General features: G+C 35.1%; 3 protein-coding genes across 3 annotated transcripts; 2 read left to right on the top strand and 1 right to left on the bottom strand.

The window, feature by feature from the left end:
* Positions 1-712: 712 nt before the first annotated feature.
* On the top strand, positions 713-6,589 carry LOC145010723 (cytochrome P450 714A1-like). Its single transcript, XM_078969242.1, has 5 exons — positions 713-1,068; positions 4,921-5,147; positions 5,239-5,489; positions 5,582-5,930; positions 6,013-6,589. The coding sequence occupies exons 1-5, from the start codon at positions 759-761 to the stop codon at positions 6,436-6,438; spliced, it is 1,563 nt and encodes a 520-aa protein (XP_078825368.1). The 5' UTR covers positions 713-758; the 3' UTR covers positions 6,439-6,589.
* A 218-nt stretch (positions 6,590-6,807) lies between these two features.
* Positions 6,808-8,562, bottom strand: LOC145009256 (protein kinase C-like zinc finger protein). The gene is made up of 3 exons (XM_078967949.1): positions 8,180-8,562; positions 7,618-8,082; positions 6,808-7,525 (listed from the first exon to the last, which is right to left on the bottom strand). Exons 1-3 carry the CDS (start codon positions 8,267-8,269, stop codon positions 6,941-6,943), a joined length of 1,140 nt encoding a protein of 379 aa, XP_078824075.1. The 5' UTR covers positions 8,270-8,562; the 3' UTR covers positions 6,808-6,940.
* Positions 8,563-8,862: 300 nt separating this feature from the next.
* Positions 8,863-10,404, top strand: LOC145009258 (Acyl-CoA N-acyltransferases (NAT) superfamily protein). The gene is made up of 4 exons (XM_078967950.1): positions 8,863-9,457; positions 9,691-9,749; positions 9,943-9,999; positions 10,091-10,404. Exons 1-4 carry the CDS (start codon positions 8,996-8,998, stop codon positions 10,227-10,229), a joined length of 717 nt encoding a protein of 238 aa, XP_078824076.1. The 5' UTR covers positions 8,863-8,995; the 3' UTR covers positions 10,230-10,404.
* The last annotated feature ends 13,150 nt before the right edge of the window (positions 10,405-23,554 follow it).

Below are 23,554 nucleotides of genomic sequence, written 5' to 3' on the forward strand. Positions count from 1 at the left end.
CACCCAGCAATCTAAACCAACTACAAATTTATTTTATTATCAATAAACTGTCATCAAATTAATTCGTCCTGCCAACAACTTTTGGCAATATAAACATTTTGGGGGATATGATATCTCTTATCTAAGTTCAAATTTGGTTATTGCCCTTTGTTGTAGCCATAAAGTTTTGTTTGTGGTGACTTTGGATTTGTTTGTGGTTATTTAGGACATGATACATAATGCATAATTTTATATTCTTATGTGAGATTAATTATGACCCTTATTAGAAGAGACTGTTCTTAAAAAAAAAAAAAAAACATTTGCAAACATCGTAATAGTATTATAGAAAACCTTTTATGGCTTCCTTGACAACCTCGTAAAACATTAAAACCTTCGATCCACATAACAAGAAGCTAAAAAAAGTTTCTAGAAACAAAAAGAATTCTAGTATATCTAATGGGGACCTCGATGCAGTATATTTAAACTAGAGGAGCCAAAGTTTAAATTAACAAAAGTACAAGGGGCATCAAAGTAAAAGACACATAATGACCCACAAGAAGAGTCTCACTGTTCAAGTATTATAAAACCATCCCTTTCTCCACACCCTAAACTCACAATCACAGACCACGCACGAATCATATACTTGTACATCATTCATAAAAAGTTGTACATATTTACGAACTAGAAAATTCCATTTCCACAATGCAGGCTGTTCTATTATAAGTAGTCCCTCCCTTCATCTCGTGAAGTGAACACGCAGTGGCTCCCATCAAATAAAAATGAAAACGCTTTCTTCTTCATTGGTTCTTAATCTTCTTATTCATGTGGGGTTACCTGTAATTACCATTATAGCCTTCTACTTCTTGAATATTATATGGATGAAACCGCAAAGACTAAGAAGAAAGCTCGAAAAGCAAGGAATCAGAGGGCCAAAACCGTCTTTTCCATATGGGAATGTGGGTGAGATGCAGAAGATTCAAGCGGCTGCAATCGCCATGAAAGCTTCAAGGTCAAGCGATGGAGATTTTGTAGGTGATGATTATACGTCTACTCTCTTCCCATACTTTGAACAATGGAGGAAACAATACGGTATGTTATGCCTTATCACCACTTATTTTAATTCTTTATAAACTTGAATATTTGCAAAATTTGGGATACAATTGTTCTCGTTTTTTGGATTATGATGTTTTCTTTGGATGTATGCAATTATAATGGTTTTTTAATCTAAAAAATAAAAACGAGATGAAGGTTACAATTGTTGATCATCCTGATTCTCATTGGCAATTTGGGAAAAGTTGGAACCGAATCTTTGTGGGTCTTTTATCTTGTTTATAGTTATTTTAATGTTGTCAATGGTATATTTAAATAATTATAATTTTACTTTTAAATAAATACATTTGTACGGATTGTTTTTTTTTAAATACGATTTCCATAAATATTAAATTTATTAAATAAAAGAGATTTTTTATATCCTAAGAATATATATTAGAAACCTTAATCGAAGATAACAACCCATACATACTTTTCACGATATAATTATTATGAACAAGATTTTAAATGAAGCTTGTTGGAAAAAAGATAAATAGAACATAAATTGGAAAAAAGATAAATAGAACATAAATGTCAAGACTCTACTTAATAAGCTTGAAATTGTTAATGCCAAACAAATTTTTTTTAAATGAATATCATATGATATAATAAAAGCTTGACAATAAGTTAATAACTTGTACGTCATTCTTTTGGAGAAATTAAAAGATTTGATAAAAAGGTATAATAATTAAACTAAAGTTTTAAATCTGTACCGACTTTTAAGAAACACAAAACAACAATTTTTAAAACATAAAAAAATCATAATATTCAAAAAAGTAAATTACAAACATTATAAAGACGAATGCATGATAAACTTGAAAACTATCTTGTCTATGAAGATTGTTCGTGTGGGACATATGACGCGTGTAGGGCAATATGCATGTCACTATATACATATAAATTATGTAATATATTTATTATTTAAATAAAGAAATACCAATATATTCTCTATTCTGGTCTGATTGGTTATATCTTCGCAAATCTTTGCAATTTCCTATTCTTTAAGATACAATGATTAATTATTTATTATTTAAAAATCACACTTTAACATAGGATAAGATTGAGACGTTAAGTCAACACACCGTCTTTAATTTTGTTCAAAAAGTTTGGTAAATAAATAAATAAATAAGCAATTGATCAAATTTCGCACAACTTTTGATAATATAATTTCTTTGAAAGAACTAAGACAACATTTTTTTTATTTGAATCTCAAATAACCATTCATAGGTATAGTAACACAACGTTATCTTTTATAATTCATCTTAATATCATATATGAACAAATATTTAATAGAACATATATTTCATCACCAACTTCGTTTTTTTTTTTTTTCTAAGAAAAGAAAATACTAGATTGGTACCCTTTGTATTTATCTTTTTCATGAAACCGATGTGTCAATGTTCCCCCAACGTCCTTTCTGATTCTTATATTCAAATCTAAATTAAAAATCAAGTGGGTCTAGAAACATCTTGTGTAAGTAATAATTAAGTGTTATAAATATTAATAGCTGTCGCATTGTATATTTACATTTATTGATACCAAAACACGTTTGTAGATTAAACAATTATATACATAAGAGCCCACTGCATTGTCGCTATCTTGTTTTAAGAAGGATGAATTAAATAGATTTAATATTACTATTGTAGTTTCCAAGGTACAAGTGAGCATAGCTAGGGTTAGGACTTAGGTACAAGTCCACTAAGCTGCGCATGCTATAATGCTTGAGAACGAGAGGTTCTTTGAATTCAAATACGTACCCATTAATTTTGATATTATGAGCTGGATGGAATCATTAGTAGTGTTATTGATATGTGATGTCGTTGTTTTCATTTTCTTTGTCCTTTTAAGACAAATATTGCACATTCTATGATTTCTATCCACGGAATGGGATGCAAATATTTATATGTATAAAGTGAAAGAATTCGTTAGTAAATTAACAGAGGTTTTGGAGTTAATATATATATATATATATATATATATATATATATATATATATATATATATATATACACACACACATACATACAGTAGCGGTGACAAGATCAAAATAAAGGGGTATCACACACTGATGGGTTTGGGTTTTCGGTTTTCCAATTCGGTTTCTGGTTTAAACCCAAATCCATTCGAAAATTTAATTTGTTGAAAATTGAGAAGCTTTTGTAACTTATATAACATATGATGTATAAGACCTATGTTTTTATGGCCGATGTTAAGGGCCAAGATTCCACATAGTGACCTCAAAGTTAAAACTTCAACCCTTTGCCACTTGGACAACTCAATATTCGTGTTTAATTTTCACATAAAACTTCAACCCTTTGCCACTTGGACAACTCAATATTCGTGTTTAATTTTCACATCATAATATAATAGGTATAATCCGTATAAAGCCATATAAACGGAGTTGTAGAAAAAAAAACAAATGTTTGAAAGAATATTTGAACTTGCAACCTTTGAAAACACCAATTAAAGCCTTAACCATCTTAACCAAGCTAAACATACTAATATTATGTATATATACACATATAAACTAAAAAAATTACATTACTAATTTTTTTTTTGAGGAGTATTGCAGGGTACCCCAGGCTCTATAGTGGATCCGCCCATGTATAATGACTATTTCATTATAAAAGAACTAAATTTATAACCTAATTTTTAAATAATTTTTGAAATGAAAATCAAATCTAAAATTGAGCATTGACATGAGAAATTAAATATTTTCATTTTTTTCTTCTTACTTATAGTCATACCCATGTAAAATGGTGATAAATATCATATTTTAATAAAAGTAATTATATTTTAAGACATTTATCATATAGGTTGGAAGATAAGGAGAAAAAAATTAATATATATATATATATATATATATATATATATATATATATATATATATATATTTATTGAAATCAGAAATATTTATAATGACCGGTTTGTGAACTAAATATTACATATTACTCCATTAATCAATAAAAAGATTTATATATAATATATGTGTATGCTGACTGGATCACATCACAAAAATCCATTCAACTCGTTACAAGAGGTGCATTGTTCCAATTTGGAAGTGAATTTCATTTTATTTTGAGTAAATTACATGAATGGTTCCTATGGTTTGGGGTAATTTTCATGTTTAGTCTCTAACTTATTTTTTTAATTTGGAACAGGGAGATCCCTGCTGTTTGTTTTTGTTACGCGTTTGGTCCCTACTATTTGTTTTTGTTACACGTTTGGTCCCTATCTTACCTAAAAAGATTATTATTTAAATAAGAAAAAATGGTGGGCAGGTAAAATAAGGTGAAGGAGGTGAGATTGGGGGTGTGTTAATTTAAATAAATCGAAAAATCAATGGCAAAATAGTATTTTTTAGATAAATCAGGGACCAAGCGAGTAACAAAAACAAACAGTAGGGACTTTTCGAATTAAAAAAATAAGTTAGGGACCAAACGTGCAAATTATCCTAAACCATAGGGACTATTCGTGTAATTTACTCTTTTATTTTTTACCCAAAAGAAAATAAAACCAAAACCCTCTTTTTTTCATCTTTTCCTGAATAACCCCACTGTGGGACCATCTTTTGGTGAAAATGCCCTCATGGCAAAACCCCTCTTTAAAAAATCTAAAAGAGCCCAAAAATCTCGGAATTTTATTTTTTATATATGATGGAACTGTTAATTTTTGTATCCACCAAACCATCATCTATAAGGTAACTAGTTATCCAAGTGTTATCAATTCCAAAGAATTCTAATTAGTTATAGTGACATTATTTATTTAACATAAAAGTTAATTACCAAAATAGCATAAATGAAAGGATGAATTGGCATATTTGTGATATCAAGTGTAAGTGTTTGAATGCAGGTTCAATATATACATACTCGACAGGGAATAAACAACACCTGTATATAAATGATCCAGAGCTTGTTAAAGAAATGAACCAGTCCATCACTCTTGGACTTGGTAAACCTTCTTACGTTACCAAAAGACTCTCTCCTCTCCTTGGCAATGGAATCCTCAGATCAAATGGCCATTTTTGGGTCCACCAAAGGAAAATTATTGCCCCTGAATTCTTCATGGATAAAGTCAAGGTACCTCCCTAGCTACTTTTCCCTACTCAATCTGTATCTGTATCTGTATCTGTTACCTGTTAACATATCTAGATGTGTGTTGATTGGTTAGGGTATGGTGGGGCTAATGTCGGAATCGGCTGAACCGCTTTTGAGGAAATGGGAAGCTTGCATCGAAGGTGAAGGTAGTGGAATAGCCGATATAAGAGTAGATGATGATCTGAGGGCTGTTTCTGCAGATGTGATTTCAAGGGCTTGTTTTGGAAGCTCTTATACAAAAGGCAAAGAGATTTTCTCCAAGCTTAGAACCCTTCAGAAAACTATCTCATCTAAAGGCATGCTCTTTGGCCTTCCTACTTATGGGTAAGCTAGCTAGCTAGCTGCAAAAACAGTAAAACTTTTTTTACATCAAACTGATGGATGAATATCGAATAACAAGTTATTATATGATACAGACTGAGGAAAGATGTAAAGAGCTTAGAAAAAGAGATAGATTCATTGATATGGGAAGCTGTATGCGAAAGAAAATGTCAACAAACACCATTGTTGAAGAAAGATCTTCTGCAAATGATCCTGGAAGAAGCCATGGATCATTTCGCCAGCAAAGACGAAAGCAAACATTTCATCGTCGATAACTGTAAGAATATTTACTTCGCCGGGCACGAATCGACGAGTGTCGCTGCATCATGGTGCTTGATGCTGCTCGCATTACACCCAGAATGGCAAACTCACATCTCCGACGAAATGTCCGAAGCTTGCCCTAATGGTGTTCTCGATGTTGATTCACTCCCTAAATTGAAATCGGTACAATTCATACTCCATAATTCTCAACAGGGTACCACTATTCATGCAGTGAGTACAAGTCATAATCTGATTGAATGCGCAGGTGACGATGGTGATTCAAGAAGCGATGCGGTTGTTCCCGCCGGCAGCGTTTGTGTCACGTGAGGCACTAGAAAGGACGCAGATAGGGCACGTGGACGTGCCTAAAGGAGTATGCATATGGAGTTTGATCCCGACCCTTCATCGTGACCCGGAAATATGGGGCCCGGATTCCCATGTATTTCGACCCGACAGGTTCATTAATGGTGTAACAAAAGCATGCAAAAGCCCACAAGCATATGTTCCTTTTGGGGTTGGGGCCCGGTCTTGTTTGGGCCGAAATTTTGCTATGGCCCAACTGAAAGTTGTCATTTCACTCATCACTTCCAAGTTCAAATTTTCGTTATCTCCAAACTATCAACATTCTCCTGCTTATAGAATGGTTGTACAACCTGGCCATGGTGTCAACATCATCGTTCACAAGTCGTAGCGGATTATATAACTCATTTTTAGCGGTTGTTTTATTTTTCTCTATCAAGTCTTGTTCCTGAATAGATAATGATATATGTGTTCATGAAGTGTTAGTATACATTAAGGTGTTAATAACTTAATATATATAATAATATATGTTTCTTTTACAAGACTTTATAAACCATATGAATAAGACAAACGACCGTTTTATCTTTACATTATAATCACGTATTATCTTCTTAACAGTTTTAACATAAGATAAGTTGGGAGGAATGAAGAAGTGCAAATAGGTAGTTGGTTGGCGTTTAAATACATTAAGTCGTGCTCTTCGTCTTAACACAGTAAATCATTATGTGTAGATTTAGTTGATATAAACAACCATGTATAGTTATTTGAATTAAGTGTTTAACACATGAATCCCTACTTGTATTCATTCAAACATATAATACATTTTGATTTAATTAATAATTAAGTCCATACATTATGTTACATAGCAATAGCATATCATATATCAAATCTTTCTAGCAATGGATTTCTTCAATGCAACTTGGATGAAGGTCATAGCCACAAACATTACAAGAAAACGCCCAAAACGACCCTTGTTTCTTGCAAAAATCACAAATGTAACGTTTTGCCATATCAAGTTTAAGAATGTGTTCGTGTTTACGGTCCATTACTTGTCGAGCCAATTCATCTCCTTCTTTCATTAAAGACGATTCTACCCCCAAGATCTTTGATTCGGTAAACGGAAAACCCTTAGCACCATATAACGAAACCAATTTTCGCCCATTTGTGGTAATTGTTTTCCCATTTGGTCCTAAAATTATCAAAGTTGGAATCCATTTGACTTCAAAGATTCTACAAAGATCTTGCCTTGTTTTATCGTTAAAAGGAATTGCTACCCATGGCATTTTGGTCAATCCGAGTTCAAACTCTTTAACATCTCTATCGGTTGAAATATATACAACTTCAAATTCTTGATCCTTATTTTTGACAATATCATTATACGCTTCAATGAGTTGTGTAGTGAAGTCACGACATGGTGGACACCAATTTGCACCAAAGTAAAGACCAATCGTCTTGCCCACAAGTTCCGATGAACATATCTACAAATAAGAACACAAAAAGCTTTAAACTTATCCAATCTTGGTAGCTAATTTTCTATAATAAAAAAACCAATAAATCCTAAACTCCTAACCTTTTCACCTTTACTATCAATCCCATTTGTAAAAAGATGTTCCAACTTCCCTTCTTGACGTTTTGCTTCATCTAAAGCTTTCAACTCTTCTTGTTTTTTCTTGGTGAACGGAAATGCATCGGGGCCATAGTCTTTTATGAGTCCAACGGAATCTTTTGCAAGCAATTTTGTGTCGATATTCAATGGGATAAACGATGGGATTTGATTAATTTTGTATAAATTACCAAGTTTCTTCTGTAAATTGACATCAAAAGGAACCACAAGCCATGGCATGGACTTCATGTGTTCTTTAAATCCATTTTCATCTCGGTCAAAGGATATGAAGATAATTTCGAGTTCATAGTCAACATCTTTTAGGGCGTTGTATGTTTGCAGAAGTTGTGGTATAAAAGCCTTACAAGGTCTACTCCAGTTTGCAGAGAACAATAAGCAAACTGATTTCTGTTTACATGATGATAAAGGTACCTAGAAAAGTAGAAGTCAATCAAAAGAGAGTATATTTTGGATCAAATTCAGCATAAAGATTACTTTTTGTTTTGTTGGAATTGATTCATAATCATACCTTGAGTTCACCTGATAAAAGATGGTAAATTCCTTCTTGTTCCAGGATAGTTTTGAAGTTATCAACGGATTCACAACCAGGTCCTCCCATGGCCAGCTTCAAGTGAAGAAACTTGACCCAAGTTTCTTGATGTAGGAGGAGATGGTCAAATTAGTCAACGTGGGAGATATTTTGCACCCTTCCTTTTCTTCCTGGCTTATGGTTCACGCTATTCAGCTTATTGGAATTTATACCCTATCATGCTTTTCATATTATCAGCATGGATTTTGAGCATATTCTGTTATGCTTCTTTAATACATCATTGTTATACAAACTTGAAGAAGTAAAATGATCAAATGACAAATTTGCCCTTGCAACACAAGATTTAAATAAATTGCATAGTTGAATCAGGCTATAGAAACTTTTATCGAAGAACATGCCAAAGATCCCTGCTTGGCAATTCATCGAGCACATAGAGCGCATATATAAACAGGAATTGTATAATAGGTGTTTCGATCATAAACGAGTACTTGAACGATCGTTCGTTCCTAATTATTAGATGCGATCAAAGTTGAGCAACAATAGTTATTAGGGTTAAGGAATTAATAGTAGAAGTTGGGTTATGGGCTACTGATAAGGTCCCCCTAGAGGCCCTACTTGCTTCTTCTTATCTTGTTGTTGCAGTGGACGTTAATTAATTGTTTGATCAGGAAAAGTGGCTATCTACGTACACTTTCCGATTGATTGTGACCGTTTTGATTAAAAGAAAATGAATATACGAAAGAAAAAATCTTTTTAACTCGCAGTTTTTTACTGAACTGACGGAGAGAGGGAGACATGGCGGTCGTTGGTTCAGTTCACGGTGGTTCTCTCCACCCCAAATTCCAAACCCTACCGCCGGCCAAAATATTCAACAGCCAAAAAAGGTCAACACTCCATCGCCGGCCACCAAGTCCCCCAATTTTCATATCCACAAATCTCTCAGACGTAAACCCAATTCACTTGCAAAACCTTTATAGCTCCTGCAACCACTCCTGCCACCGTTTCCCTAACATCTCCCCCGACGGACGTGTAGAGCCCGTCGACGTCGACAAACTCCGCATCGCTCTCTCTCATAGCTCTGTCGTTGTTTCCGTCTTCGCTAGACCAGAAACTGTCGCTTCGTTACCGGAAAATTTGAATACTGGGGGTGATTGGTACCGAAGAATGATTCCATTGACGCCATTTAGCGGGAAATTGGTGGGATTCGGCCGAGCTGTTTCTGATAATGGATTGACTGCTTCAATTTACGATGTCATGGTACAAACCCTAAATAAAGTGGTCGCTTATTCATCCAATTTTTAGCATAAAGTAGGTTCGATTACTTGTTGGCATTTGTTTTTTCCAATCGTTGGAGTTTATGTAATAGATCATGCTTGTATTCATGTAATCTTGAGATCGATCAAGATTCCATAAGAAAGTTTCTTGAATCCCGATATCTTGGATCCTTAATGGCTGTATGTTCATGTAATCTCTTGTCAGTTACTGTGTAGGTAATCCCTTCATTACAAGGTCGAGGAATCGGGCGTATGATTCTCCAAAGGATTATAAGGTCTGTGAAAATCCCAAATTCCATCAGCTACCCAATCTTTTAACAGCATTTTTCATTGGTTTTTGGTAATTTAAATCTATCATCCTAGAAAAATTGAAGTGCAGAACTACAGATTGGATGCTTATATAATAAAAGTGACAAATGGGAAATGTGCTATTTGAATCATGCTAATGCAAGGTCCATTTGGTTGCAGATTGCTTACAAATAAAGGCATATATGACATAGCAGCTCTATGTTCGGATCAAGAAATGTAAGTAAATCGAAACAAATTTTGATGGGCAGATAGGTAATAATGGATTGAAACCACTAACAAGAACGTGAATTGACTAAATTACCCTCAGGGGTTTCTTCAAGGCATGTGGATTTGGAGATGATATACTCGGATCAACAACAATGATGTACACCAGGAGTGGCAATCATATCATGGTTAAAACTGCTGGTAGGAAAGTACTAATGGTTCCACCACTTAGAAAACCCTAGCCATTTTTAATATTTCATACTTTTATATATTAAGAGAATCAACATGCTATTCGAGGGTAATTTTGTAAACCCCTGCTCAGATTGAAGCCGGGTAGATTTAATGTATACTATAAGCTCAAAAGCCACAAATGCTTTTCCGTTTGTTATGTAATACAAACCTACGATTTTTGCTCCATGGGTTTTAAGTTACATCTTAATTGTCTAAATGTTGAAAACTTGTAATTGGGTTGTAAACTTGCAATTGGGTTGTAATTGGGTTGTAAAGAGAGAGACTTTTCTAAAAGAAGAAATGACATATTAATCATACGAGATTTTGTATATTTATCTATTCAGTCCTTTAAGTAATCACCGTGTTTTATAGAGACATAAAGTAGATATCCACCTACTTTTTTGGTCGGTGCAACCTGATATAACATTTTTTATAAGCCACATCAACTTTATTTTATGTTTTTTATTCTAAACAGTTAAGCTCACTACAATGTTAACCAAATAATCAAAATTAAGATTTCCTATAACACAACTCACTTTGAAGATTCCGACTTCACAAACCTCGTCTCGTCACAGGGAAGAAACCAAACGGCGTCTTTCTTTACCTCGATGACGATCAGACCATTCAATGTATCTTTCTCGGTGCTAGGGTTTCCTGGACAAACAAATTCGAAAAAATTGAAGAACAAAACCTTCACAAAAAAAAAAAACTTTATGCTCATAGTTGAAAGTAAAAGATAAGCGAAGGAAATTGCAATCTTATATTTAGCATATTTACATATTTACAGAGCTTCGAAAGATATTGAGTCGAGATGTAAGGAACTGAAGCTTTACATGAACTCGGAGATGCTACCACGTTGGAGGTCTGTTCGGTTATCGCATTAGGTTGCCTTCGACACAATGGCGATAGATTCATATCTGAAAAAGAAGGTAAAATCCGATTTCGGGGCTTTTCTCAATTGAAACAGTATTATAACCGATTACGACGTGTTTGGAAGCATGGCTATAACCTCTACGGACCATCCAGTACTGGAAAGTCCATTTTGTCTTATGATGTTTGCGATGTCAACCTTTGAAAAGTAGCAGAGGATTCAGATCGGAAAATTCTTTTATTGCAAACTACAAACAAGTTAATTGTCATGGTTGAAGATCTGGATCGGTTTATGACTTCGATGGAGATTAGATCAATCCCAAAATCTTGAAGATGATCCTCATAAACTTACAAAAATCGAGGTAGTGTGACAGTTGTAGTATCTGAGCTTCAATTGAAGAAGAAGATGTGTGTGGGTTTTTTTCTCTGTTGGAGAGAGAGAGAGAGAGAGAGAGAGAGAGAGAGAGAGAGAGAGAGAGAGAGAGAGAGTGAATGGTTTTAACTGAAATGCAAAAATAAGCGAACAAGAAGGATGTTTTTCAATTGTTTGCTGATGTGGCTTATAAAATCCGTTATATATCATGTTGCAGTGACCAAAAAAGTAGGTTAACATCTACTTTATGCCCTTATAAAACACGGAAATTACTTTAGGGACTTAATGGTAAAATGTGAAAAATATTGTAGGACTAATGTGTCATTTCCTCTTTTTAAGAAAGATTAACAAGTTGGTAGAGTTTCCTTTGCGGGACTTGACTTTCATACTGTTGACCGATGCTAATAGTTAAATTATAGGGATTTTTTCGTAATTTTGTTTAATTCGTACGAAAATTAAGTCCCGAGTCTGTATACCCTCTTTGCGGACGGGACACCCTCTTTGCGGACGGGACAGACTGATGGTATGCCGACTTAGATAACGAAAATAATTTATTGAAATTTATACTACTTAGTTTGTAGAAAATACCACCAGCCGCCAAGAGGTATCGAGGACAGGTGACGTGCTGCAGAGGGAAGTTTTTTTTTAAATTTTTTTTTCTTAAAGGTAATAAGTTAGTAGCTCGCAAAAGTTGTGTGCTAAACACACCTTTAAGTAAAAGTTTTGTAAACATTTTATACAAAACCTTAAGAACACAACATTTACCATTTGATTTTTTTTCAAATACAAAAGGTTAGTGAAAATATGAGATACGAAAAGTAAAAAATTTTGGAAAAATAAAGATCAATACCATTAAGTTTTCATCGATCTAATATGCCAACACTAAAAAGTTATTAAATGGTTTAACCATTGTGGAAACCACCGCCTTCGGAATCACATAAACACTCTATCGTCTCCTCCTCCTTTTCTAGTTCTCACCATCTTTCATTTTATCTTTATTGCTCCAAAAGATTTTTGAGGGACTCTTTCTCTTCTCTGCCGATTTCACGTTTCTTTTGAAGGCCTTCTAATCGTTCGTTTTTTTCTCCCAAATTAATTTCACGTCTCTTTCTACAAAAAAATTTCTGCACCTTCTATTGGTCTTCGTTGATGAGGTGTTGATATCGTCGGTTGCCACCAGCATCATTCGAGGTTAAATAGATCATTTGTATTAAGACAAAGTAAAAGTATATATGCCTAGATAATGCTTAATACTTCATAAGGTCATTGAAATATAGGACTTGAGATGTAACGTCCCAGAAATTTGAGAATCGATTTACTCTATGCAAGGGTAATGCTGCGAAAGCTGTAGTTCACTCGCAGATGATTTCGGGGATATACAGTTTGTCAAAAATGGATCCGTATGATTTACAGACAAAGCTCGAGAGGTCATTTGTCGAGATTACGACTGTCGTAGGGCTAAGGTATCCTCTTGATTGTTAATATGTAATTTTATTTACATAAGTATTGAGTCGTGACGGGTTGATAAACCCAATATAGTATTCGGATTGATAAACCCAATATAATGTGTGAACTCGTAACATGATGTTCTTATGAGAGGATTGAGAAGAGATAGATAAAACGGTTTTCATAGTGAAACTCTCGATTAAATAAAGAGGGTTGTTAACCCAAGTTTACAGGATTGTCCCACTGTAATATTAGACTATTGGCTTACAAAGTTAAGTCATTTGGTAATGTTTTTAATGAGCTCATTGTTTTGCTAACAAATGGATACCAAATTCTTTTAGTGATAAGGCAAAGGTCACTATAGTAAATATGAATAAATAAGATCTTAAGTGTATAAGACAAGTTTTGAGGAACTTGGTATTTGTCCACGTTGGACCAATATTTGAGCTAAGGAATAACGCGAGGTTAGAAGCCAGATCGAAAGTTAGTCTTCAGTAACTGTCAAGTAAGTACATGTGGATTTTTCCTATTTTGGGATACATGACATATTAGTAATGTTTTATGTGAAAATGATTTGTGAAAGATTCTAGTTTGAAAAGAAATGTGTTTTAGCTAGCAAATATATGTTTTTGAATAAATGAACTCTTTTATGAATATTGGTTAGCTAGCTACAGATTGGTATATTGATTATCTAAAAGGTGTTTTCATTTTATATGAGTAGAGTATTGTATCTGAATGTTAATTCTTACGTAAAGGTCAACGTATATGAACGATAGTTCTCGGATAAACCCAAATGTTAGTTCTTGGGTAAACCTGAATGATAGTGCATGGGTAAACCCAAATGATAGTTCTTGGGTAAACCCGCATGATAGTTCTCGGGTAAACTCATATTATAGTTCTTAGGGAAAGGTCATCGTATGAGTCGTTTTATGCGACTAAGCTCAATTTGGAGCCTTTATAGTCACTACGTGTGACCAACCCAAAGAAGAGTCTAGTGATCTGTCACTTCATGCGATCAACCCAATGAAGGTTTTATAGTTCATTACTTCATATGATTAACCCAATGAAGGATATGCATATTTTTGTCACTTTGCGTGACTACCCTAATTATGGGGCGGTCCTTATGTACATCAGATTCAACATATAACTAAAACTTGGGAAGGCTTGAGAAGAATTGTATTGAATATAGACATGCAAAATATGATTTACTTCTATTTATATCATGTCAAGTTGTAACACCCAGTTTTTCTAACAGGTGTTATTTCACGAAATATAGATATTATAAGTTGAGCAAATCAGATAAAGCCTTGAGTTGCTTTATTTTTAGAAATTATATTTAGTAAAAGATAATTAAATAATGTTATAGAGCTCGTTGAGAGGATTTTGTGGATATAAAGATCATCAAAAACCAAGTCCATATGAGGAAGTTATGATCGTTTGAAGATTTGATAAAAGTACGTTGCTATATTGAGAAAGTCAACAGTCAAACCTTTGACCCTCACGATGTGAGGGATGTTTCCTCACGACGTGAGCAGCATGAATCGAGGAAAACATGTGGCAAAAGAGCAAGACACGTGGCAGAAACCGGTCTAAACACTTCTCACGACGTGAAAGGTATATGTTCTCGATGTGAGCATCCCCAAAGTATAAATATGAGTGTTTTGAGTCATTTTGGAGTATTTTGGCGTACGTGATGAGAGATGCTGCTCGGGAGCCATTCTCAGGAGTCTATACTGGAGATGTTATGCTGGCGTACGGGTGATATAAAGTTGATTTGCGAGATATAATGAGGTATCTTTTACCCGATAAATTGTATTTATGATATTTGATTATTATTAGATATACTAGACCCATATAAGGGTTATGGGTATTCGTGATATTGAGTTGTTATGATCCTATTGGTGAGATTATTGAGAAAATTTTATGATTAATTTAATGTTTGGTTGACAAGGGTTATAAACCCTATTGCTTGAGAAATACCCGATATGAGAGATTTAGCCATGGGCTTACGGGTTTAGCCTATTATGATAATATTATGATATTTGGTTATTGTTGTTATAAGAGGTCACGGGGTATAATTATTAGTGAGTCTGGGCAGGTTCTGAGGAACCTGTTATTTGATTAATAGGTGTTACTATGTGACAAGCTGATAGATAGTGGAAGAGCAAAGTTGAGACTGGAATAAGTCTATCGACTAACCAGGTGAGTATAACTGCTCTAACATCAATTGTTGTGATAATTATGATAATTATTATAGGGTTGATTATTATTGATAATACTTAATTGTTGATTGAGATATTGAGAAATAGATAATTATTGAGATATTAAATTATGTTAATAGATTGATATTCGATTGATGAATATACTATAATTGAAAGAAAGAACTTATTTGATAGATTGGTAATGGATCGAGAATTAAATATGAGGGAGATATTAATTATTGATAAGATAGGTATTTGAGAGATAGATCATTACTAAGAGATAGATTCCTTGATGAAATGATTATATTGGATATGCGACAATTATGTGAAATTTATATAATTTAAATGAATTGTATGATTTTATGCTTTAGCCAATTTATTTGATTATGTTATAGTAGTTGTTATTCACTAAACCGTGAGGCTTAAGTTTTTATGATAATCTATTTTGCAGTTAGATTTATTGTGACGTCAGGCTCGATCCTATGCTTGCTGCTAACACGATCCTTGTGATAACTTCGTGTATACTAGAGTGCCAATGTACACCAATATTATTTGTAAAACTTTTAAATGATTTATTTTTTGATAAATGTGGGTGTACCTTGGTAGAATTTTTTTTGGGTGTTACACAAGTTATGATTTTATCAAATTATTTGGATAATGATTTGTGTCTAAACCCATGCAGCTCACGAGACAATGATCGTCTTACATATTTGTTTAAATACCATGTATTCTAGGTTATGAGATACGACTTGAGAGTTGAGTTTGGACTAATAGCAGAGAGGTTGTGGATATATGTTAGGTGTAGCTTCCCTGTCGTAAGCAACCTTGCCGCTTTACTGTGGTTTATTGTATCGATTGTATTACCCGAAGAAATATTTTTACAAATGTATTTGTAAATGAAATGAGAAAAATTTGGGACCATATTTTATAAATGAGACTCATTGACATAAAATGCTTTATAAACCATAGTATTTTAATAAGTAAAAGATTGGGTATTACATGAGACATGCTATGGAATCATATACCTCATGATGCACAATCACGCATTTGCCTTCCCGCGATCATCTGAGGTACCTGAAACATAACCCAAAGCTTAGTGAGTTCCCCCAAAACTACCAACATACATACAAATAACACATAAACCAAAACAACATACCATGGGCCCAATCAACCATCGGGTTAGAATACCCCAGGCCCCTTAACCATCGGGTTGGAATGCCAATATACTTTAGGTCCAGTCTACCACCGGGTTGGAATACCCCAGACCCCTCAACCATCGGGTTGCATTGCCAACATACTATGGGTCCAATCATCCTCGGGATGGAATACCCTCAGGCCCTTTTAACCATTGCGTTGGAATGCCCTGTCCTGTTGGCTTACGCACAAAGCAGTGAATCCTCAGCCACCGACCAAACATGTGTACATATAACAGATAATCATATAACAGTCTATAGCCATTCAAACAGATCTTAAAAGCACTAAGCATATCATTAACCTATATATCAGGATACCGATCTAACCGATCACTACATCACAAATGCATACATAACAGGATATCAAATCCAAAGGGTCGGCCTTGGTGCATTCGACCTGTAAGTACAATGAGGAAAACTCACCTCACATAGTTGAATCCCACTGAAAGTCTCTGACTGCTGGTTCACTAAAATCCTCGCACCATCACAACATACTAATCATCCAATTAATACTTGGATTACAATCCAAGCTAATAATCCATTATTAGGGTAAATGGTCACTTTACCCTTTCCTTACTTGGGCCAATACCCAGGCCCAAATCTTGATCCAAAAGGACCAATCACTAAATAACAATCCAAGGCCCATAATTGGCCCAATTTTCCAAATTGGGCCCAATTCTTACTTGAGCCTTACCCTAGAGTCTAATCCTTCACTTGTACCAAAATATCAACACTCAGATGAGCCATAGAGGACCTAAGCATCCAAGCCCAAAAAGGTGGCCCAAACTTAAAGCCTAAAATCGCAAAGGCCACATACTGAGTACACAAGGCGTACCCAGCTATATGTTAAGCGTACTCGCATTGAGGCTTGTACACTGCATGTATAGGCTTGTACGCTCAACGTACTCCCTTGATAAGCCATTATTCCCATTAGGCTCATAATACTTTAAGATAAATCCCCAAAACATAGATTTGGTTTCCTTGAGTTGGAATAACACGTAAAGTTGTTAACTTTAGGTTCGTGCATGTCTATATGAAGCTATTAAGCTTAGAAATGACTTCATAAATGGCTTAATGCATGCATGATGACTAATATCCCATAAAGTTGGCACCTTTATGCAAAGGAAGTTTCTAACAAGTTTAGATCTAAAGAAATGATCCCTTCAAATCATCCTAAACAATCAATCCATACAAAAGGGACCAAAAGTGTGCCAAATCAACCCATAAAGAAAACTAGACATTGAAAACTCAAGATTTGAACTTGATACCTTAGGAAGCTTGCAATGTGATGAAGGGTTCTGGATCTCATATCTCCCACCAAGCTATGGACTTCACTCTCTTCTAGGTTCTTCAAAGATGGACGAAATCAACACAAATTTCTCTTCAAGAGCTCAAAGATGAAAAAATGGAGGTTAAGGGGACGCTTAGGGTTTTCTGGAGGTTTAGGGACAAAAAATGAGGCAAACTCTAAAGGTTAAGGATGAATATATAGGGTGAAACACCCCATTTTAGGGTTTCTAGAAGTCATACGTACACCCAATGTAGGTAAACGTACACACAACATATGCATACGGTGTCCGGAACCTTCTCAAGCTAGTATGCTAAGCGTACCAAGTGGTACGCCCCTCGTATTGGCTTCAAGGGATAAACTGAAACTTTGCATTAATGAAGGGAAAAAAAGAAACATACCAAGATCAGGGTGTTACAATTCTCCCCCACTTGAATCATACTTCGTCCTCGAAGTCCGTTGTGGTGAACAACTCGGGGTAATGCTCACGCATCTTAGCCTCCGGCTCCCAGGTCCTCTCAGAACCCCTTCAGTGCTGCCATCGTACCTTTACCAAGGGTATTTCCTTGTTATGTTATACCTTCATCTTCCTTTCCAAGATAGCCACCGGTCTCTCAACATAGTTCAGGCGCTCATCAACCTGAATATCATCCAAGGAAATCACCACATCCTCATCCAATACGCACCTTCGCAACTGCTAAATGTGGAAAATACTGTAAATCTGTCTGAGCTCCTCGGGAAGGTCTAATCTGTAAGAAACCTTGCCAAACCCTGGCAACCACTCGAAATGGCCCAATATATCGAGGACCCAATTTTCCTCTCTTCCTAAAGTGTATCACACATTTTCAAGGTAAGACCTTCAGTAATACCATGTCGCCCACTTGAAACTCCAACTATGATCGGTGCTGGTCTTCATAGATCTTCTACCGACTCTGAGCAGTCTGCAATCTATGTCTGATCTACCGAATCATCTTCGTGGTAAGGACTACTTTGATCTATCCCATAACCCTATGACTAACTTTTCCCCAACAAACCGGGGAACGACATCTCCGCCCATACAAGAGCTCAAAAGGCAGAGCACCAATGTTGGAGTGATAACTGTTGTTGTAAGAAAACTACACAAGGGGTAGGTAGTAGTCCCAGATCCCACCAAAATCGATGACATAGGCCCGTAACATATCCTCGAGGGTCTATATCGCCTGCTCACTTTGGTCATCGGCCTGCAGGTGAATAGCAGTGCTGAAGTGCAACCTCGTACCCATTTCCTCACGGAACTTCTGCCAGAAATGGGAGATGAACCGAACATCACGGTCTGAAACAATGGAGATCGGAACTCCGTGGCAAGCAATGATCTCGCGAATATACACCTCAGCTAACTTCTCAGCCGAAGAACTCTCCCAAATTGCCAAAAAGTGGGAAATCTTAGTCGATCGATCCACGATGACCCAAATAGCATCAAAACCCTTTGTCGTCTTTGGCAAATTGGTGATGAAGTCCATCGAAATCTGTTCCTATTTCCACATGGGAATCTATAGAGGATGCAACTAGTCATGCGGCCTCTAATGCTTATCCTTGACCATCCTGCATGTTATGCATCTCTCCACATACCAGGCTATCCCCCTCTTCATACATGGCCACCAGTAGCTCAATCTCAGATCCCCATACATCTTGGTGGCCCCCGGATGGATATAAAAACAAGACTTATGAGCCTCTTCCAACATAATCTGTCAGACCCCAATAGACATTGGAACCCAGACCCGACTACATCAGGTCAATAATCTACGACTATCCGAAACAAATATGGCAATCTCACCTCTGATCCTCTCTTTCTTAAAATTCTCTTCTTGAACAACCTCGGCATGAGCATCCCTAATCAATCCAAAAAGTGGGAAATCCGCTGATATCCGCATACACGATACCCCATCTGATGACCCAGTAGACTTGCGTCTTAAAGCGTCCACCACTACATTCGCTTTACCCAGATGGTAAAGGATCTCTTGGTCGTAATCCTTAACTACGTCCAACCACCTGATTTGCCTCATGTCCATGTTCGGCTGATCCATAATATGTTAGATTAGTGTCTAAGTCCATAACTATATTTGATATGTACTTGACCCGAGAGTAGCATGGTCCATTTTGGTTGCATATCATCAAGACAATTTGATATGATGGACTTTTGAGAAGAGGTTATTTATGATTTGTTAATATATTATAAGTTGTAATATATTAATATGAAATCATATTATTTAATTAGTATTGATCAAGAATTAGTTTGGAATTAATTTTGTGATCAAAAGAGACTAATTAAATAAATGGGGATTGATTTGGTAAATCATTCATTCTTATAAAGTGGGCTTATGATCCGTAGTTCTTTATGTTGGGCTAAACCCATGTGGTAACCCATGGATACTCCATGTAGGTTAAAACCCAAGGAGACTAAGGAATGTGGAAAGTCATGCACATTAGGGTTTGCATGGTGTAACCCTAGTTTTGCAACACTATATAAGAAGCCCCTTGGATGTGAAATTGGTGCTAGATAGACTAGAGGTTCTTGAAGAGCCATAGAGTTGATTTCTTGTGTGAACTATACTCTCTCAAAAGTTACCCTTTGTCCTAGGTGTTGTGATTCCATTTGAGGCATTCACACTATTGGTGCTAAGCTCTTAAAGGTTCAAGGCTTTCAACTACAACAAAAGGTATGTTATCTAACTAGAACTTTGTAGTATATGTACTCCATTATATGCTAGTTAGGATGATGCTTTGGAATATTGAAAGTTTGCATGTATACTAGAGAAAACATAGATCCAAAGTATTTAGGGTTGCATGTACATCTTAGGAGTGTTGGAATGCTCAAACCCTTTTAGTGGTATCAGAGCCTAGGGTTGTTTTCAATTATACTTGATGCTACTTGTTGTTTAAGCTTAAAAAATCAAATTTTTGCTGTTCTGGACAGTGGACTCGCCGAGTCCAAGCATAATTTTGACCAACTCACTGAGTTTGTTCTTGCACTCGACGAGTTGAAGCTCCAGAATGTAGATTTTCGAGGTTTTTAGCTAGAATTGGACTAGGATCATTACCCTAAGCTGTATTTAAACTTATAAACTTTTTTTTGATGTGGTAATGATCTCGCTTATCCAATTTATAAGATAATTGTCAAAGTTTCGTGTTTTGTATTTGTTTATATGATTATGCTAATTACATGAAATTGGTTTGATATGAATTATCTTGTTCATATGAGTTCAATCTAGATCATGGACATTATTTGACATGTTTGTTAGTTTATTTGATGATATTTATGGCCTTTAATGACCTGCATAACTTGTCCTCAAGTTATGGAAAATGAAAAGTTATTCTTTTAAAAGACTTCATTAAACTCATAGGTTATGGTCTTGAAGAGTTTTTTCCATAAATGTTTTTTATGAACTCCATAACTTGTCCTCAAGTTATGGATTTTCAAGAGTCTTTTCATTAAAGTCTATATTAAACTCATATGTTATGGATTCCAAAAGTATTTGAATAGTTCAAAACTTGCCCTCAAGTTTTGGAATTTGCAAATGTAGAGTCTTCTTTTGACACATTTAGTTCCAATTTCTAGAATTTTAAAAGTTTAAAATTCAACTCTTATATTATTATAATATTATAGGTTTAATATATATATATATATATATATATATATATATATATATATATATATATATATATATATATATATATATATAAGAGTAAAGTCAGTCTTACAGTTAGTAAGCCTCATTCACGAAGCCGGTCTTTAAGGGGGTATAAGGTTACTGATGGGTTTTATACAAACAATCCTATGTGTACATGCAACCCAACATTGGATCTATGTTTTCACTATTAGATACACAACATTATGAACACATAATAAAACCCTAAAGATGATTTCTATTTTCGAAATTTACTAAGAAGGTTAGATTACATACCTCTTGTTGTTATATTGTAATAACAACTTGAATCTTCAAACCCTAAGTCTAGAAAGCAAGAACCACAAGTGTAGTGCCTCTAATGGCTCACAAACACCAAGAGCAATTGGAGAGGATATAGAGAAAGAAGGAGAGGTATAAAATTCGTCTCTAAGAAGCCTTGGGAAGGTATGGACGAATTCATGAACCAAAGGGGTGTTTATATAGGTGTAGAGATAGGGTTTCAGTCCTTATCCTTATCTAGTTGCTTGTCCACCAAGCAAACCATAAGATAAGCCTTGAATCCTTATCATGGACGAATTCTAAGGCCTTATCACCTTAAATTCGTCCAACCTATCCTTAGGATAATCCTTACCCTATTTGTAACTATCACATAATTACAATTCAGCCCCTCTAGTTTAATTAATTACATTTGATCACAAAATTAATTCTTAATTAATTATTGACCAATATTAATTAAACAAATATGATTTCTCCTATAATATATTATTCTTATAACATATTAATAAATCATAATAACCTCTATCTCTCAATTATTTCTCCAGTCAAGTTGTTTGGTGAAGGCAACCCAAAAGGACCATGCACAATCGGGTCAAGTACTTACCAATTATTGTTACAGGCTTAGACACTAATCCAACAGTTACTGCCTATAAAATGACAGTTTAATGAGTGTCCACTCTCACCCACCGCTTCCTTGACTGGTGGAGGGTCGTTAGTCGAACGGGTTTGACAGAACATTTTAATTTTCATTATAAGTATAATGATAATTATAAAGTAACTAAACTTTCATTAAATTCTTAATCTTGGTTACTTTAGGAAAATGTGAATTTGGTGCTAACCCATGAAATTGCACTTTACACTTTGTTAAGTCATTAATGGAGCGTGTGTGGTTAACTGGCACACTAATCTGGACTGACAATGCGTGGAAAAGGTATCTTGATGTTAATCATAGATCAATGGAGCGTGTGTGGTTAACCGGCATACTGATTAGGTGGTTGTAACATTTGGTGTACCAAGCTAATTTGCATGGTTATTCACACCTTGTTTGTGATCCTCGGCATCCCAGTTACAAACTTGAAGGGCACAATCGATATTTAAACATGTCATTGAAAGGTTTAATGAATCTCAAAGAATGTAGGAATTTTAATTCACTTAAAACCTAAAATTCTTTTTCGTTTTTCGTGGTGGAAATTGTTAAATCATCATTTACCTACCTTCAAATAGTTTACAATTGGATTACGACATCCCTCTTCCGAATTGTAAATTATTGTGTTGGGTCCTAGCCTTAATATTTCATTTGGGTGTTATATTAAGGGCTTAAATCAACTAACTTGAATTTCTCCCATGTAAATGTCTAGTTCAGACAACTATGGTCTTCCCAAATCTCTTGGAACAAGCTTTCCTCTTAAAGATGATGTTCCACAATATTATGCTTTACTTCCTCCACATCCTTTAATTATTCTCCCTAACCCACAAATTCAAAGACTTGAAAATTTCAAGGTCACTCAAGTATTACTTGCAATGAAACATCAAGATGGAAGACCTATGTGTACTCATGTCTTGGAGATGAAGTCACATATTACTAGGCTGAGAGTATTGGGTGTCGTTGTCTCGAGGAAGTTGGCGGTTGACTGGGTTCTTCAGTCACTTCCCGAGTCATATAGTAAGTTCATTAAATACTACTATGTGTTAGACCACGACATGACCCTTATTGATCTTACGTATTTGCTTGATTCTGCTGAATAAGCAATGATTTGATGCACTAAAAAAGCAAATTTGATTGAAAGATCTACTCCCCAAACTTCCATGGACATTGACGATGGAAACCTTAGAAGTCCAGAAAATTCCAAGGGAAAGAGAAAGGCTAAGTCTGAGATTGTCCCGAGTATCATTCCCAAAGATTCTATATGTTTCTGTTGCTAAGAGAAGGGGCATTAGTTGTGAAGCTGTCCTGACTACCTGAAAGATCTGAGAAAAGGTAGAATCGAAAAGTTTGACTCTGCTTCAGGTAAGTATACTGTCTA

Source organism: Lactuca saligna, chromosome 8 (genome assembly GCF_052625555.1).
Source record: "Lactuca saligna cultivar CGN05327 chromosome 8, ASM5262555v1, whole genome shotgun sequence".
NCBI classification, from domain to species: Eukaryota; Viridiplantae; Streptophyta; class Magnoliopsida; order Asterales; family Asteraceae; genus Lactuca; species Lactuca saligna.